Here is a 17,679-nt window from a genome sequence, read left to right as displayed (position 1 = left end):
GGTTAATTCTATACTATACAAAACTTCGTATTTGTGTCAGCAGAATGGACGCTCTACCAGGCAAGGAACTTGTCTTTTGTTCAATGCTGTATCCCCAGAGCCTAGAAAAATGCCTGGCATATAGGCACTCGTATTTGGTGGGTGAAGAGTAATTCTGAGCTTTTGATTTGTCAATAATTGGAATTGATAAACGGTATGTACTGGGAAAATTCACTTCATTGTTACTAAAGTACCTATAATATCACCTCCAATGCCTGCCAAGGTCAACTATACTGTACAGTAACACTTCCTCACATGATGATTTTTCCACTGGAAAACTGAAATAGGAGGCACGTGGGTGGGCCACAGGTATTAGCTAAAATCTGTAATCACGAAACACCTGAGGTGTGATGATCTATGTGACACTAAAAAAAGGGAAGAAAAATGAAAAACATATCCAACTAATGATGTATTTAGTGTCATGAAAACCTGATCTATCTAGCAGCTCAGAGCCTTTACGTATACACTGCTCCTAAAATTACTGTTTTCTCTGCACTAACAAATTGGTTTCCTAGCAAATACACTGAATTTTAACCACCACTTATACAAAATTCCAAATGCAGCATCATTATCAGCCCTGTAAGATGATAGGGAGTTATTATATTTATTAAGTCATCTCTATATTTTAATTAGTTTAACATTAAACAAATGGTCTTACCCTATGGCACTAGCAAGATCTTCCCAGTCTATTTCATTAGTATCTTCCACATTTATTTCATACAACCTGTGAGAAAAAATAAAAATTAAATTTTCAAGCAAAAATAATCATGATAGCCATCTTCATGGACATGTGGAGTGTTGAGAGCTGGAAGGTATGTGTGCTTTCGCCCCATTCCAGCTCCCTCATTATACATGCACAGCGAGGTCAGCATCCCAGCCCAAGGTTAATCCAGGGCAGTGACTTGGTGGGCTACAGAGATGGGCTGAAAAGACCTCTCTCCTCCTTCTGAGCCCTTTGTGTCTCTCACCAAACCATGTTGCTTTCTCACAGTAAAAACCACCACCTCATCATTCAGCATAGACACACAGTAAGAGGACATCTGCACTATGTGACAGACACTGTGAAGGTCTTTTTTTTGATACAGGGTCTCGCTCTGTCACCCTGGCTGGACTGCAGTGGCGTGATCGTGGCTCACTGCAGCCTCGACCACCTGGACTCAGGCAATTCTCCCACCTCAGCCTCTCAAGAAGCTGGAACCATAAGCACGTGGCACCATGCCCGGCTAATTTTTTAGATTTTTTGTAGGGATGGAGTCTTAACATGTTGCTCAGGCTGGTCTCAAACTCCTGGGCTCCTCCTGCCTTGGCCTCCCAGTGTTGGGATTATGGGCGTTAGGCACCACGCCGAGCCAGTTAAGACCTTAAAGTGCACAAATTCATTTACAGTAACCCTCCCCGCATCTACAAACAGGGAAATGGTGCCAAGAGACTCAGTCACGGGCTCCAGATTGCATGACTAGTAGATGGGGTCAACTCTGGAACCCAGGCCTGCTTGACTTGAGATGCCCTTCTTGGATCTGGTAATCTTTTTTTTTTTTTTTTTTTTGAGACGGAGTCTCGCTCTGTCACCCAGGCTGGAGTGCAGTGGCGCGATCCCGGCTCACTGCAAGCTCTGCCTCCCGGGTTCATGCCATTCTCCTGCCTCAGCCTCTCCGAGTAGCTGGGACTACAGGCGCCCGCCACCACGCCCGGCTAATTTTTTGTATTTTTAGTAGAGACGGGGTTTCACCGTGGTCTCGATCTCCTGACCTCGTGATCCGCCTGCCTCGGCCTCCCAAAGTGCTGGGATTACAAGCGTGAGCCACCGCGCCCGGCCTCGATCAGGTAATCTATGCTGTCTCTCTAGCAGGGAAGACTGGGCGGGGGCATAACCACCCCCTGATCCACCCCTAGGAAAGAGGATCAGGAAACCCACAGCGAGCCTTAGGCAGGGCTCATGTGTGAGGCAGAGGGAATGAAGGCGGACAGCAGGGCCAGAACGCACAGGCTTCTGCTGCTCTTTGCTGCTCCTCAGTCGACACGGGCCAGGTCCACTAGTCTCACAGGCATCACAAAACGGGCCCATGTCTCCCTTTTCCTCGTCACCCTTCAACACTTTAGGGGGACCCTGCATGGACCAGGAATTCAAAGACAAAACCAAAGACAAGCAAGGGTGACACTAACAAGCTCATGCTGGAGCACAGGAGGGCTCTGTCTGAATCATTTACCCCCATTTTCCAATGAGCGTAAATAATTTATATCCATATGACATGCTTCAAAGACTAAAATAACTACGTGGAGTACACAGTACATTTCACACGTTATTTTCTTTTATCCTCCTGAAAGCACTAAGAGCTAGGTACGATTATGGTCATCCTCAGTAGATAAGTTAAGATGAGTAAACTTAGAAGGGTAGGTCATATGCCCACCATACATGCGGAAAGTGCTGGAACAGGGATTTGGACCTTGGCAATCTCACTGCAGACTCTGCTGGGTTAACAACTTCTCTTTGGCTAGAGACAGAAACAGTTAAGAGGCAGCCATTTCTGTTTTTCGTACCTTTCAATAAGGCTGACCTTGGCCCGCAGGGCATTCACGCCATAGTATATGCGCTGACCATTAGTCATCCTTTTGGTTAGAATTTCTGTCCTACATTAAAAGGAAGAAAAACATAGTTTACTTTCAAGGGTAGAGTTTTCATTGAAATTTCCTATATTTTTCTCATCTAAATTGCTCTCATTCAGAACCAACTTCTAACTTTTCTTTTTTTTTTTTGAGATGGAGTCTCACTTTGTCACCTAGGCTGGAGTGCAGTGGCACGGTCTCAGCTCACTGCAACCTCCAACTTTTGGGTTCAAGCGATTCTCCTGCCTCAGCCTCCCGAGTAGCTGGGATTCCTTACAGGTGCGCACCACCACGCCCAGCTAATTTTTGTTTTTCAGTAGAGACAGGGTTTCACCATGTTGGCCAGGCTGGTCTCGAACTCCTGGCCTCAAGTGATCCACCTGCCTAGGCCTCCCAAAGTGCTGGGATTACAGGCGTGAGCCATAGTGCCTGGCCCTCAATGTATTTTGACTATTTATGCACAGACAGGCATTGCTCTTATTACCATTACCAGCCTTGGAACACCAAATAAGACAAATTTAGTAAAGTGAGAAATGATTTGATGATTCCTCTAATGCCAAAGCTAGTGGCTGCAGGGTGACTGAAGGTTCTAGTAAAGGCAGTGATCCAATTAAAAAGATTTTAAAACTACTTATCTTGAATAGCAAAATTTGTCACAATCTGATAGACAGATCATTAGCTGTTATATTTACATTCTTGGTAACTGAGATACATGATACACACACTGATCAACAACACCGTTGCTCTTAATGAGAGCCATCCATGTTTACAGGGTTGAAATGTACCAGTGGAGGTCACTTCAATGTTACACAAGGTAAATATACGTTCAGAGTTTAAGTTTCCTATTTTTATCTCAAATTAATAGCTAAATCTTGCATGTTATCTTAATTATGTTGATCCTGAACCAGTACTACCCTGAATGATCACCATGTCCTCTTTTTAACATTGGTATGTCATCCTCCAGTTGAGGCTTATAACTCACTCTTCCTTTTTTTTTTTTTTTGAGACGGAGTCTGGCACTGTCACTGGGGCTAGAGTGCAATGGCATGATCTTGGCTCACTGCAAACTCCGCCTCTTGGGTTCAAGCAATTCTCCTGCCTCAGCCTCCCGAGTAGCTGGGATTACAGATGTCCGCCATCCCGCCGGCAAATTTTTTGTAGTAGAGACGGGGTTTCACTATGTTGGCCAGGCTGGTCTTGAACTCCTGATCTTGTGATCCACCTGCCTCAGCCTCCCAAAGTGCTGGGATTACAGGTATGAGCCACCGTGCCCGGCCCTCACTCTTCCTTCTTTTAGCTAAAAATAGAGGTAAAAAGGGCTCTGGTTCCTCCAACATGCCCTGTTCTTTGGAGTTTATTCCCCTGGATTTGTAAGGTATATAAGCAGTGTGATCTAGGAGTGTGCTTTTAACACGAAATATGTCTACTGTGGATTTTACTCCTATTTATTATTCAAGAGCCACTGAGTGCCCTTCATGTGCAAGGTGGGGGGGTCATGAGCATGCAGAACCACTGGTTTGAGGGGTTCGCTGCAGCTAGACATCCAGCTCCGCGACTCTCCAGGTCTTGGAAAAGCTATATCCAGCAAAGAATGTTGGCAGAAGCAGGACTGAAACTGCCTCTATGTGACTGATGCAGCCAGGAGCATGTCTACCTCACTTCATCTGAGGAACCGCGGAAGCAGAAAGCACATTAGAAGGGTGGAGCTGCTGCTGATCACTACACCTGTGATTTCTCTCTGTATGTTAGTTTTCTATCTTTTTTCTCTGTATATATTTTTATTTTTATTTTTTTGAGACAGAGCCTCGCTCTGTTGCCCAGGCTGGAGTGCAATGGGGCGATCTCAGCTCACTACAACCTCCACTTCCTGGGTTCAAGCGATTCTCTTGCCTCAGCCTCCTGAGTAGCTGGGACTACTGGTGGCTGTGAGCCACCACACTTGGCTAATTTTTGTATTTTTGGTAGAGACAGGGTTTTGCCACATTGGCCAGGCTGGTCTTGAACTCCTGCCCTCAAGTGATCTGCCTGCCTCAGCCTCCCAAAGTGTTGGGATTACAGGCATGAGCCACCGTGCATGGCCCCTTTTTTTCTAATGCTGCCAACAGATTGCTACCTTGTTTTATTAAAGACTTAGAGAGTAAAGAAATCAGAAGTCAATATTGTTTTAAAAAGGTTCAAGTTCCTTAGGAGGAAAGCATATACTCTTCAATGCATCAGGGCTAGTTACGTGCTAATTTAAATCAGAGAGTGATACGGAAGCAGTGGGGGCAGCAGACTAGACACGATTGTTCTTGACACGTCAGCTTCCCCACGGCAGTTACACAGATATTCTTGGTAACCTCACCTCTCCACAGAAGCTGGAGAGATAGAGAAAGAGAGAGGGAAGAACTTACCACTTACTTTTACACTGCATCCAATTTCTGGTTTGCACTTTAGCTTCTACTTCTACCCAAGATATGCCCTTGTAGAGTTTTTCCCGAACAACTGATAGGCAACTTTCAGGATTTTCTTGGAGTTTGGAATCCACCTCTTTTAACTCCTGGGGAGACAGTTTCTTTAGAATCACTTCTTCAACAGCCTTGATTAGTTTCTGGGTTTCAGACTTACTCCAAGCACCACGATTTCTTTCTGTAGATATAAAAAGATGGTCTTATAGTTGCTCATCTATTTGCTTTCAAACACAATATTAAAAATGAAATAAATCAGGTACTTTTCAGAAAATAATGGGCATCTCAATTATACAGACATAAAACAAACACAATTATGTGCATATTAAAATGAAATTACTAACATGGTCATGGATTCTTTTTAAGAACTAAAGCCAGAAGTTATTAAATAAGTCCTTTCTTAAAGCAATGTTTTATTTATTTATTTCAAAACAGTTGTTCATCCTGTTTCTGAGAACAATGTCTCCCGCATGAAACTGTGAGGTTCCCAAACATTTAATGGGGGAAAAAAAGCCAGCCAAATGGCTTTTATGTTATGTACATGTCTCTTGGCCAAGAGTTCCTAGTGTAACAATAATAGCTACACTGATACCAACACAGTACTTGATGAAGGCACCTGAGAATTTCTGAAGCCAATTATCTGTGGCGGATGCCCAAAGTATCGATGGTTTCCCCTTCTTCACCAGAGACATTCACAGTCACGCTAAGTAAGGAGCCTCACACTGGCAGCTGTTTGGCTGTGCTTTTGGTCTGGCCCACAGAATGTTACATTTTCCCCTCAATAACAATTTGGATGAATATTTAAAAATCAAAGGATTTCCAAGAAAGAAAAAAAGATATCTAGAGTTCACAAAATTAAAAAAAAAAAAAGATTCAAGATTTTCCTTTACTTCTTGGAAACTTGAAGAACTGGCTGCAAGGCACTACCTGTGTGGCCGGAGTATGTGAGCCCCTGTGCTAAACAGAAACCCGATAAGGACTGTCTTCTTAAAGGAAACCTTTTAGGAAAGAGGAGATAGAAGGCCGGGCGCGGTGGCTCACGCTTGTAATCCCAGCACTTTGGGAGGCCGAGGCGGGCGGATCACAAGGTCAGGAGATCGAGACCACGGTGAAACCCCGTCTCTACTAAAAATACAAAAAATTAGCCGGGCGTGGTGGCGGGCGCCTGTAGTCCCAGCTACTCGGAGAGGCTGAGGCAGGAGAATGGCGTGAACCCGGGAGGTGGAGCTTGCAGTGAGCCGAGATCGCGCCACTGCACTCCAGCCTGGGCGACAGAGCGAGACTCCGTCTCAAAAAAAAAAAAAAAAAAAAAAAAAAGAGGAGATAGAGACAGGAGGTCACCAACACTGGTTCTGAGAAAAGTCCCCGCCTGACAGGCACGAACTGCGTGCCTGCCTCCCTCCCAAGGTGTCCCGTGCCACTGCGGGGAAGTGACCCTCCACCCAGGCTCTCCCACCACCAGTTTATTGGGGTCCTGGTCCACTTGGCAGTTATATTTGCATGGACAGTTACTGAAGTGTGGTAAAAATCAGCCTAGTGGGTAAAGGTTACATGGCTTCACTGAATACACGAGGAAACCAAACAAATTAGTATAGAGAACAGCTTAAGAAACAAAGCTCTCGCAGAAGACAGGTCTGTGGTGATTTCTGGGCATTGGATCGGTTATGGCTGAACCAGGCTTGTTAAGGCTTATTTCTTCAGCGAGGTGGGCACTAGGGGCTGCCACTTACGACTGCTGATCTGTGAGAACTTGAGGGCCACGGAGAGGCTACTTCGGGCCACCATCTCACCAATCGTCTTCCAGTCATTCCCAAGGAGAGAATGGTACATCTTTAACTTCTCAGTATCTCCTTCGCTATACCTAGGAGAAAGGGAAAATGTTTTACAAGTTGAAACTATCAGATTAAAAATGGTATTTTCATCCCAGTACGCAGCAATCGTGGGGAAAGCTGAATGGGGCCGGCTGTCAGGGAACCCGGTCACAGCTCTCTTCGCTTCCTGTTGGCATCTCAATGGTGGTCAGCCTATCAATCAATCAGTGAAGTCGAGACCAGAGGCCTGGCTCAACTGAACAGCAGCCAGAGCAATTACTTAGCCCTTCTTCAGCTCAGAGCCTCTGTCCCTGTGGTGGAAATGGCCTTCCTCCACCCCACCTGGACAGTGCCTGCATGCTCGCCAGTGCAGTTTAAAGGGTGCGTTTTCAGGGAGCACCTCCCTGACCCCCTTAGCCTGAAGTCCCCCTGTTGATTGCTCCTGGAGTACACCGTGCTTCTCTTTCATAGCACTGGTCACAACCTGCACTCACACGTGCGCAGGCTCCCTTGTTCACGCCTCTTCCTCTAGACCAGCACTGCCCAACAGAAACATAATACGAGCCTCTTACGGAGTTTAAGTTTCCTAGCAGTCATAGGAAAATTCACTTTACCTAGTTTTAATAAAAGGAACTTTCAGAATATATTTCTTACATGGACATGTTGCATGATGAAAAACAAAAACAAAAAATAATATATTTCATTGAACTCAATATATTAAAAATGCCTATCATTTCAGCACGTCATCAGTATCAAAAAATATCAATGATGTATTTTACATTCGTTTCTTCATCTTGAGCCTTCAAAACCCAGCATGTGTTTTACTCTGACAGCACATCTCAATGTGGACTAACTACATTTCAAATGTTCCACAGGCCCAGGAGGCTGCTGGTCACCATACTGGAAGACACAGCTCTAGAAGGGAAGTTCCATGGGGGCAGAGATCTTGTCGGTTTCGTATACTATGGGATCCATAATGCTTGTCAGACAACAGACATTCCATAAACATGCAACAAATAGCTTTACTGTAAATATGTAATTACTTAAGAAATGTAAAGTGCATTCATCCTACATAAAAATACATGTTGGGAGCATGCCCCCCAAAATCTGGCCATAAACTGGCCCCAAAACTGGCCATAAACAGAATCTCTGCAGCACTGTGACATGTTCATAACGGCCCTAACGCCCACGCTGGAAGGTTGTGGTTTTACCAGAATGAGAGCAAGGAACACCTGGCCCGCCCAGGGCAGAAAACTGCTTAAAGGCATTCTTAAGCCACAAACAATATCATAAGCGATCTGTGCCTTAAGGACGATCTGTGCCTTAAGGACATGCTCTTGCTGCAGTTAACTAGCCCAACCTGTTCCTTTAATTCTGCCCATCTCTTCGTTTCCCATAAGGGATACTTTTAGTTCATTTAATATCTATAGAAACAATGCTAATGACTGGTTTGCTGTTAATAAATACGTGGGTAAATCTCTGTTCGGGGCTCCCAGCTCTGAAGGCTGTGAGACCCCTGATTTCCCACTTTACACCTCTATATTTCTGTGTGTGCGTCTTTAATTCCTCTAGTGCCGCTGGGTTAGGGTCTCCCCGACCGAGTTGGTCTCTGCAAATACATATATTAAAGTACTAAGAAAAGCACTATAATATTATAAATGGATTTTAAGATTAAACACCTAAATATTTAAGTAAATAAAAAGCAATCTCTATAACATCTTCAGATTCCTAGCTGAATAGGAATGGTGGTTTATGTCATCACTAAGGCAATACAAAAGAAGTCCTAAAAAAACACAATTTCTTTTTTTTTTCCTTTGAGACAGGGTCTGGCTCTGTCACCCAGGCTGGAGCACAGTGGCATGTCCACGGCTCACTGTAACCTCCACCTCCTGGGATCAAGCGATCCTCCCACCTCAGCCTCCCAAGTAGCTGGGACTACAGGTGCATGCCACCATACCAGGCTAATTTTTGTATTTTTGTAGAGCCATGTTGCCCAGGCTGGTCTCAACTCCTAATCCAGTGATCCGCCTGCCTCAGCCTCCCAAAGTGCTAGGATTACAGGCATGAGCCACCGCACCCAGCCAAAAACAAACAATAACATCGTAGCATTTTTCAGACATTTGTCTGTAAATGCAGCGTATGGTGAACAGAAACTGGTTATTCTTCACTATTTTTTTTGAGACGGAGTCTTGCTATGTTGCCCAGGCTGGAGTGCAGTGGCGCGATCTCGGTTCACAGCAACCTCTGCCTCATAGGTTCAAGCAATCTTCCTGCCTCAGCCTCCCAAGTAGCTGGGATTATAAGTGTGCGCCACTACACCTGGCTAATTTTTGTATTTTTAGTGGAGATAAGGTTTCACCATGTTGGCCAGTCTGGTCTCGAACTCCTGACCTCAAGTGATCTGCCCACCTCAGCCTCTCAAAGTGCTGGGAATTACAGGCGTGAGCTACCATGCTTGGCCTATTTTTCACTATTAAGAATCATGGCTGTCAGCCAGGTGCGGTGGCTCAAGCCTGTAATCCCAGCACTTTGGGAGGCCAAGGCAGGAGGATCACTTGAGGTCAGGAATTCGAGACCAGCCTGGTCAACATGGTGAAACCTTGTCTCCACTAAAAATATAAAAAGTACCTGGGTGTGGTGGCACATGCCTGTAGTCCCAGCCTCTTGGGAGGCTGAGGCAGCAGAATCACTTGAACCCAGGAGGTGGAGGTTCCAACGAGCTGAGTTCACACCACTGCACTCCAGTGTGGGTGACAGAGCGAGACCCTGTTCCAAAAAAAAAAAAAAAAAAAAACTGCTGTACTCGGTGTCTCACACCTGTAATTCCAGCACTGTGGGAGGCCGAGGCGGGTGGATCACCTGAGGTCAGGAGTTCCAGACCAGTCTGACCAATATGGTGAAACCTCGTCTCTACTAAAAATACAAAAATTAGCCGGGCATGGTGGCGGGCACCTGTAGTCCCAGCTACTCGGGAGGCTGAGACAGGAGAATTGCTTGAACCTGGGAGGTGGAGGTTGCAGTGAGCCAAGATCGCGCCATTGCACTCCAGCCTGGGTGACAGACTGAGACTCCATTTCAAAAAAAGAAAAAAACAACAAAAAATCAACAACAAAAATTAAAAATTAAAATAATAATAATTCTTTGATTTTTTACTTTCTATTTTTTTCAGTCAGGAATTGCTTACTATAAAAATATTCTATAAGGGTAAATGATCACCACAACACAAATAATATAGCACAAATAGATGAACTGTTAGATTATTAGAATGACTCTAAAAATTACTCTAAAAATTTCATTCCGCTCTGTGTGTCACAGGTGGAAATATATTACCTCAGCTGCCACCATTAAGCTGCCAAAAGCATTCTTGTAAGTCCCATTTAAAATGTTACCTTTAGTGGATTTTCTTAAAAGTTCTGTTCACAACTGTCTAACCTCAGGGTTGGGGAAAAACAGGCCGGGCAGATCTCAGTCTGTGTGTGAACTTTCCTCACCTAAGGCTGATTTCTTTCTGTAAAAATCTTAAAAAGGCAACTGAGGTCACATCAACGTTGGAAGTTTAGGTAATGACCTATGTCTCAGTTTACAATCACAGAGCTAAGCAGAACTCAACTGCCGCTGCCAGATTTATGAAAGCTGCCTCCCAGACAGGTCAAGCAGCTGAGTAGAAGGTAGTTTTCGGGGGCCCTTGGAATCCGAGCTAACACCTTCCTGCTTCTCCCTCTGTCCTTGAGCAGAGTGCTAACGTGCTAACCCAAACACTCGGTCTATGTTTGGTTTGTTTTTAAATGTGGAATGTTGGAAACAAATTATAATGGGATATTGTATTTGGGGAAAAGGAAGGAGAGAATGACAACCGGGTTAAGCACCCTGGGTTGATACCACTGAACTGCATTTAAGGGACCTAATCCCAGCACTTACTTCCACCTTCAAATAGTTACTAAAAACCCACAGCACTCTGCTAAGTGCTGAAGGGAACATGTGTCGAGATGGGATGTTTGGGTTTACAAGGAGCTTACGACGTAAGCAGAGAGCAGAGCAAACAGGAGTCACAGCGCATGAGGCAGCGTATGGGGAGAGCTAGAGAAAAAGTGTAGAGAAAGCTGCAGATGCAGGAAACAGAAGGTCACTAAGGCTTCACTAAAGAGGTGGGGATGGAAAAGGCCATGAAGACACACATTTGACAACAAATACACCATCTGGTTTCACACACACAAATCTTCGTTATTTTTACTGCTAATCCACTGCTGTGAATATTTTGATTCGTGGTATCAGCAAAGACTAGAGAAATGCTGTGTCTCACGCTGCTAAGACTTTTTTCTTACCTGCCTTTGTAATTGTTGACATCGAACATCTTCTTTGCTCGATAGTATATAAGTTTCCAGGGCCGGGCAATGTTCCTACCTAAAGTCAGAAGAAAGGTGATCAGAGGGACTCACATGAAATGAAGTCACAATTGTAAAAGGAACCCAGAACAGCCCTTATAACAACATGAACTATCCTAAGCCCCGTGTTAAGGCTGGGATTTCCTATGTCCTGAAGAAAGCTGTCTTGTTTTTTTTTTTGAGAGAGTCTCACTCTGTTGCTGAGGCTGGAGTGCAGTGGCACTGTGTCAGCTCACTGCAACCTCCGTCTCTTGGGTTCAAGCAATTCTCGTGCCTCAACCTCCCAAGTAGCTGGGATTACAGGTGTCCACCACCACGCCCAGCTAGTTTTTATATTTTTAGTAGAGACGGGGTTTCACCATGTTGGCCAGGCTGGTCTTCAACTCCTGACCTCAGGCGACCCGCCCGCCTCAGCCTCCCAAAGTGCTGGGATTACAGGCTTGAGCCACCGCTCCCAGCCAAAGAAAGCTGTCTTGAAGAGCAGATATACACAATCACCAGTTTCCTTGGAGATCTCCGAAAACTAAATGCTTAGTACCCTGAGGCTCCAGCTTCCGGTCTATGCAATTTGTGGAAAGAATCCTTAAGAGGCAAAGTAGTTTTAAGATAATTTGAATTAACAGGAAGAGAACACTGCGGTGGAGAATACGGGGTAACAGTTTTCCAGAAGATGAACAACCATCTTTCCCAAATCAGATTTTCTCACTTTCTCACTCTAAGGTGAAATCATCCCTCAACGGGGGCGCACTGGTCTGTTTTTCTTCGTGGATTCCACAGAACACCTAAGAAATTATCCTCTTTAAATTCAAGAGAGATTTGCTTTCGCTCTGATCCTGTATGACAGCGTGACCTTCTAACTTCACAGGCAGCACCTCCAGCCGGAGGGGTCCAATTACAAAGCACACATATGGCCACGCTTAAAAAACGTGGGAGACCATGGTGCGTATAAGGATGTGCTTTGTGTAGCGTACACAAAATATAAATAAGGAACAGGAGGAGAAACCAAAACCATAACTATTGCCAAGGAAGAAAGGTAGAAGTTGATCATTTAATTTTTCACACTGAACTTGGGAGACATGAACACATTCCAAATCCCGGAAAGCACAGACTGGCAATAAGAATACCATCAGGGCTGGGCACGGTGGCTCACGCCTGTAACCCCAGCACTTTGGGAGGCCGAGGCGGGCGGATCACGAGGTCAGGAGATCGAGACCATCCTGGCTAACAAGGTGAAACCCCGTCTCTACTAAAAATACAAAAAATTAGCCAGGCGTGGTGGCGGGCGCCTGTAGTCCCAGCTACTCGGGAGGCTGAGGCAGGAGAATCGCTTGAACCCCGGAGGTGGAGGTTGCAGTGAGCTGAGACCGTGCCACTGCACTCCAGCCTAGGTGACAAAGTGAGACTCCATCTCAAAAAAAAAACAAAGAATATCATCAGCCATCACAGCAGTTAATGTGCGCCGCCTACAGGCAATGGGCCAGGTACCGTGCTAACACCATGGGTTATCTTGTTTATGGCTGGAAGGCTGCGGATGGTCAAAGAGTGATTGTTTCTAAACTTACCAATGTGTAATCTAAACAAGTATCTCCTTTTTAAGTTGGTGATCACAGATTTTTCCTCAGGATATCTGTCCGTGTACAGCAGCTTGTCTGCACTCTCAATGCCTGTCAGGGCTAGAAAGTCTTCCACATTTTTCTCTAACTGCTTATTTTCCTTTACAGAAAACTTGCCAAATTTAATAGCGACACCTAGGATTGGGAAGGAACAGGGAGAAAGTGTGTATTGTTAATAATGAACAAAAGCAAACCTATGACTTGGTTTTTCATCAGCAATGACAGCACCTCGGCCCAACAGTCCCAACACGTGACGTTCGCCCTCCTGCCCACACTTGCAGATCTGGCCTTTCCTTCAGGGTTCAGCCCAAGCCACACCTCTTCTGTCAATGTCTTCCTGGTCATCCTATTCCAAAGTGACCTTTCCTGTTTCATCTATCTTTTTTAAAAATAGTCTTCAAATTTATTTATGCATTCTTTAGAGACAGGGTCTTGCTTTTTCACCCAGGCTGGAGTGCAGTGGCATGATCAAAGTTCACTGCAACCTTGAACTCCTGGGCTCAAGTGATTCTCCTGCCTCAGCCTCCTGAGTAGCTGGGACTACAGATGTGTGTGACACCTGGCTAATTTTTTATTTTTTGTAAGACGGGGTCTTGTTGTTTTGCCCAGACTGGTCTTAAACTCCAGGCCTCAAGCAATTCTCCTGCCTTGGCCTCCCAAAGTGCTGGGATTACAAGTGTGAGCCACCTCACCTGGCCTAAGTTTACTTTAAAAATATCTTATGGGCAAGGCACAGTGGCTCATGCCTCTAATTCCAGCACTTTGGGAGGCCGAGACAGGCGAATCATGAGGTCAGGAGTTTGAGACCAGCCTGGTCAATAATATGGTGAAACCCCATCTCTACTAAAAATACAAAAATTAGCTGGGCATGGTGGCAGGCGCCTGTATTCCCAGCTACTTGGGAGGCTGAGGTGGGAGAACCACTTGAACCTGGGAAGCGCAGGGTGCAATGAGCCCAGATCACGCCACTGCACTCCAGCCTGGGCTACAGAGCGAGACTCTGTCTCAAAAAAGAAAAGAAAAAAAAAAGTCTTTTATAAAATACATACTCATAAAAATTTCAACACAATACACCAAAATGGGATTCTATACCACTCTATAATTGTATGTAAGTGGGTAGTGCTGTCTTTTTTGCTTAATTTGTCTTGTCTATATTTCTGAATCCCTTCAATCCCATTAATTCTGGAATGTTATGACTCCTCTTTTTACTTTTTTCAGTGACCAGTTGTATTGGGTCTCACACAGCAGATACTCAGTAAATACTGCTCATTTGTAGTATACAGCCTTAAATTTGCAGTTTATTCTTAAATCCAATAAGCTTTATTATTGGATTTAAGAATAATAAAGGTTATTTATTATTCTTAATAATAATAATTCTTAATAAGGGAGGTTCAGAAACAGTGAAATCAAGAAGGTGATCAAGTCTACTACAACTGGCTCACCATCAATTGAATATCTTGGAGAAAGAAACGATACTTCATTAAAGTTGATGATTTTAATTTGACAGCATTTTAATTTTATATAACTGCTGTATCATTTCCAGTGTCTCAACAAATTAACCTCTCGTCCCTTCTCTTCTTGGTGGGAATTAATTATTTGGTCTCTTTAGCCCCATTCTTCCTGGTCACCTTTACCAGAAACTGGGCAAGAAGAGGAAAAGCAAGTGCACTTCATCTTGCTAATTTTACAGCTTGGACAATTCTGGTAGGAGATAGAGGTGAAGGCAGCGAAAGAATGCTTCTTGTCGATCTATAAATCTGAATCATCCATAAAAGAAAGTCAGGTGCTAGCTCTGCATACAGGAAGTTCAACAAACACTAAGGCCCCACAAGCTCACCTTGTGCTTTAAATTCCTTAAACCGTTCCAAGTCGTCCCGGTACATCCGCTTGATTGTGCTGGTGGCCCTGTCCTTGATGTTAGGAATGAACTCCTGAAGCTGTCTCACGGCAGAACCCAAATCCGCATCTGAATCATCGGCATCTCCTGAATCTGCAGGTAAATATCTTGTTTCGGAATCTTCAGCTGTTTCCACATTGCGTTCTTCATTTGCAGGTTCTAACCTAAGGGGTTAGAAAAATGGGTTGACTAACATTAATACATCACTTGACCTCATAACTTTTAAACTTTTCCTTCTTTTTTTTTTTTTTGTGAGACAGAGTCTTGTTCTGTCGCCAGGCTGGAGTGCAATGGTGCGATCTCAGCTCACTGCAACTTCTGCCTCCTGGTTCAAGCGATTCTCCTGCCTCAGCCTCCCGAGTAGCTGGGACTACAGGCGCGTGCCACCACGCCCAGGTAACTTGTGTATTTTTAGTAGAGATGGGGTTTCACCATGTTGGCCAGGCTGGTCTCCAACTCCTGGCCTCAAGTGACTCACCCACCTTGGCCTCCCAAAGTGCTGGGATTACAGGCATGAACCACCACGCCTGGTCTTAAAACTTTTCTTAAAATGGCTCTCACTTAGGCTACTAGAATATTAAAGCAAGATGAGATCTTGGAGTTGACTCAGTCCGTGATTTTCAAACTTTTTACTGGAACTTGAATTACTTGATATATTTCAGAGGCAGCCTAGAAGCTAAACGTGCAGCCCTAAGCCCTATTTCCACTGGTTATTTGCTCAGACTATTTTTCAAAGGTAATTTGGGCTTTTAAATTTACTCATAGATTTTCTAGGGCTGGAATAGTTCCTAGTGAAAATCGAATCTGTCTTATTTCACACATGAAGAAATTAAACTACCTGCCAAGTTTACTCAATTAAAGATATATGATCTTCTGTACATTGAGGGTCTACCTCTTGATGATTTCTGCCATTTAATATGTATGTGCTAAGGCCAGGCCTGGTGGCTCACGCCTGTAATCCCAGCACTTTGGGAAGCTGAGGCAGGCGGATCACCTGAGGTCGGGAGTTTGAGACCAGCCTGACCAACAAGGAGAAACCTCATCTCTACTAAAAATACAAAATTAGCCAGGCGTGGTGGTGCATGCCTGCAATCTCAGCTACTCGGGAGGCTGAGGCTGGAGAATCACTTGAACCTGGGAGGTGGAGGGTGTGGTGAGCCGAGATCGCGCCATTGCACTGCAGCCTGGGCAACAAGAGCAAATCTCCATCTAAAAAAGTCTGTGCTAAATAAAGAGGCATGGGCAGAATCCATACAAAAGAAATACACCAGCAGCTGGAATACCACTCCCTCGTTACCTTGGCACCTCTTGCACATGCTTGTTTGCCGAACAGGCCTGGGTTTTCTTTTGTTGGGGCCTGGGTTTCACACTTTCTTTCATCATGGCGCCATCACCTTCTACTGAATCAAAGAGTGTGCTCTCAGAGTTCTTACTGGGCACTGAAAAATCATCACCAGACGCTACGGCCCTTTTGACAGACGTAAGCTTCCTTTTCTTAGACTTCTTCTTTGTACTGTTGGATTCCTTGAACCCTTTAAGAGCCGTACTGCCTTCCACAGTCCCAACCTCACTGCCCACCTGTGATCCTTCAGGGTATGCACTCTCAAGGCTCTCAGGCATGGCCATTGCCTCAAATTCCTGGTGATTGGACTTTTTCTTTTTTTTCTTAGACTTCTTTTTATAAGCAGGTGCTGGTAGTTCTGCAGTTTCACCATGTAGGCCCACAGCAGGCCAGGATTCCTGCATATCAGCCCCAACCTCACTGCCCACTTGTGATCCTTCAGGCATGGCCAATGCCTCAAATTCCTGGTGACTGGACTTTTTCTTCTTTTTTTTCTTAGACTTTTTTTTGTGAGCAGGTCCTAGTAGTTCTGGAGTTTCACCATCCAAGCCCACAGTAGGCCGGGATTCCTGCATATCAGTCCCAGCCTCTCTGCCTGCTTGCGATCCTTCAGGCATGGCCAGTGTCTCATATTCCTGGTTAATGGACTTTTTCTTTTTTTTCTTAGACTTGCTTTTATGAGCAGATGCTGGTAGTTCTGTAATTTCACCCCCTGGACCCACAGAAAGCCAGGACTCCTCCTGGTGGGATTCCGACTGAGGCAGGGCGTCCCTTGCCCGCTGGCTCTCCCAGGATGCAGCTTTCCTCTGATGCTTTTTATTCTTTTTCTCCCTAACTTTACTGTGCAGTGCTTCTGATTTTTGTGTATGTGACTTAGCAAGTACCTGAAATTTGTCTGTTTTAGACTTTCTTGGTAACTTCTGTTCCATGCTCATATCAACACAAACGACATCAACATCCTTTCTAAAATGCTTTGGTGTGTTGCTAATATTTTCTTTATCCACAAGGACAACTGTAACACCTGCTTCCTCGTCCACCTCCAAAGCACTATATCTTCTCTTTTTTCTCTTTTTGAGTGTAGAAGTGGCATTTTCAGTCTCATCACAGATTCTGGATTTTTTCAAAGGAGAAGAAATGAGATGCTGGAAATCTTTTTTCCTCTTTTTCCTCCTAGTTATAAGAGACACTTCATTCACCAGGGAGGAATCTCTGAAAACTTCGTGGGAATGTTTCTGAGGTCTTTCCTTATGTATAGAACACTTTTTCTTTTTCTTGGCAGAAACTGGAGTGTGGATTTCAAATCTGCTTGATTCTCCTTCCATTTTATTCCTATATGGAAATGTGACAACAATGGTTTATTTTATTTTATTTTTTATTTATTTATTTATTTTTTTGAGACGGAGTCTCACTCTGTGGCCCAGGCTGAAGTGCAGTGGCACGCTCTCGGCTCACTGCAAGCTCCGCCTCCTGGGTTCCTGCCATTTTCCCACCTCAGCCTCCCGAACAGCTGGGACTACAGGCACCCGCCAGCACGCCCGGCTAAT

The 17,679-nt window shown here is 44.7% G+C and overlaps 1 protein-coding gene across 1 annotated transcript in view; it reads right to left on the bottom strand.

Moving 5' to 3' along the window:
- Positions 1 to 17,679, bottom strand: part of TTF1 (transcription termination factor 1) — a 32,612-nt gene that overhangs the window by 11,107 nt on the left and 3,826 nt on the right. The window contains 8 exon segments of the mRNA XM_055270612.2: positions 698 to 763; positions 2,578 to 2,667; positions 5,037 to 5,271; positions 6,821 to 6,951; positions 11,224 to 11,302; positions 12,846 to 13,031; positions 14,734 to 14,957; positions 16,091 to 17,464. Of these exon segments, the coding sequence (XP_055126587.1) occupies positions 698 to 763; positions 2,578 to 2,667; positions 5,037 to 5,271; positions 6,821 to 6,951; positions 11,224 to 11,302; positions 12,846 to 13,031; positions 14,734 to 14,957; positions 16,091 to 17,457 (2,378 nt within the window). The 5' untranslated portion in view covers positions 17,458 to 17,464.

Source organism: Symphalangus syndactylus, chromosome 3, assembly GCF_028878055.3.
Source record: "Symphalangus syndactylus isolate Jambi chromosome 3, NHGRI_mSymSyn1-v2.1_pri, whole genome shotgun sequence".
In the NCBI taxonomy this organism is placed as follows: Eukaryota; Metazoa; Chordata; class Mammalia; order Primates; family Hylobatidae; genus Symphalangus; species Symphalangus syndactylus.
This window is presented reverse-complemented; position numbering and strand designations above follow the sequence as displayed.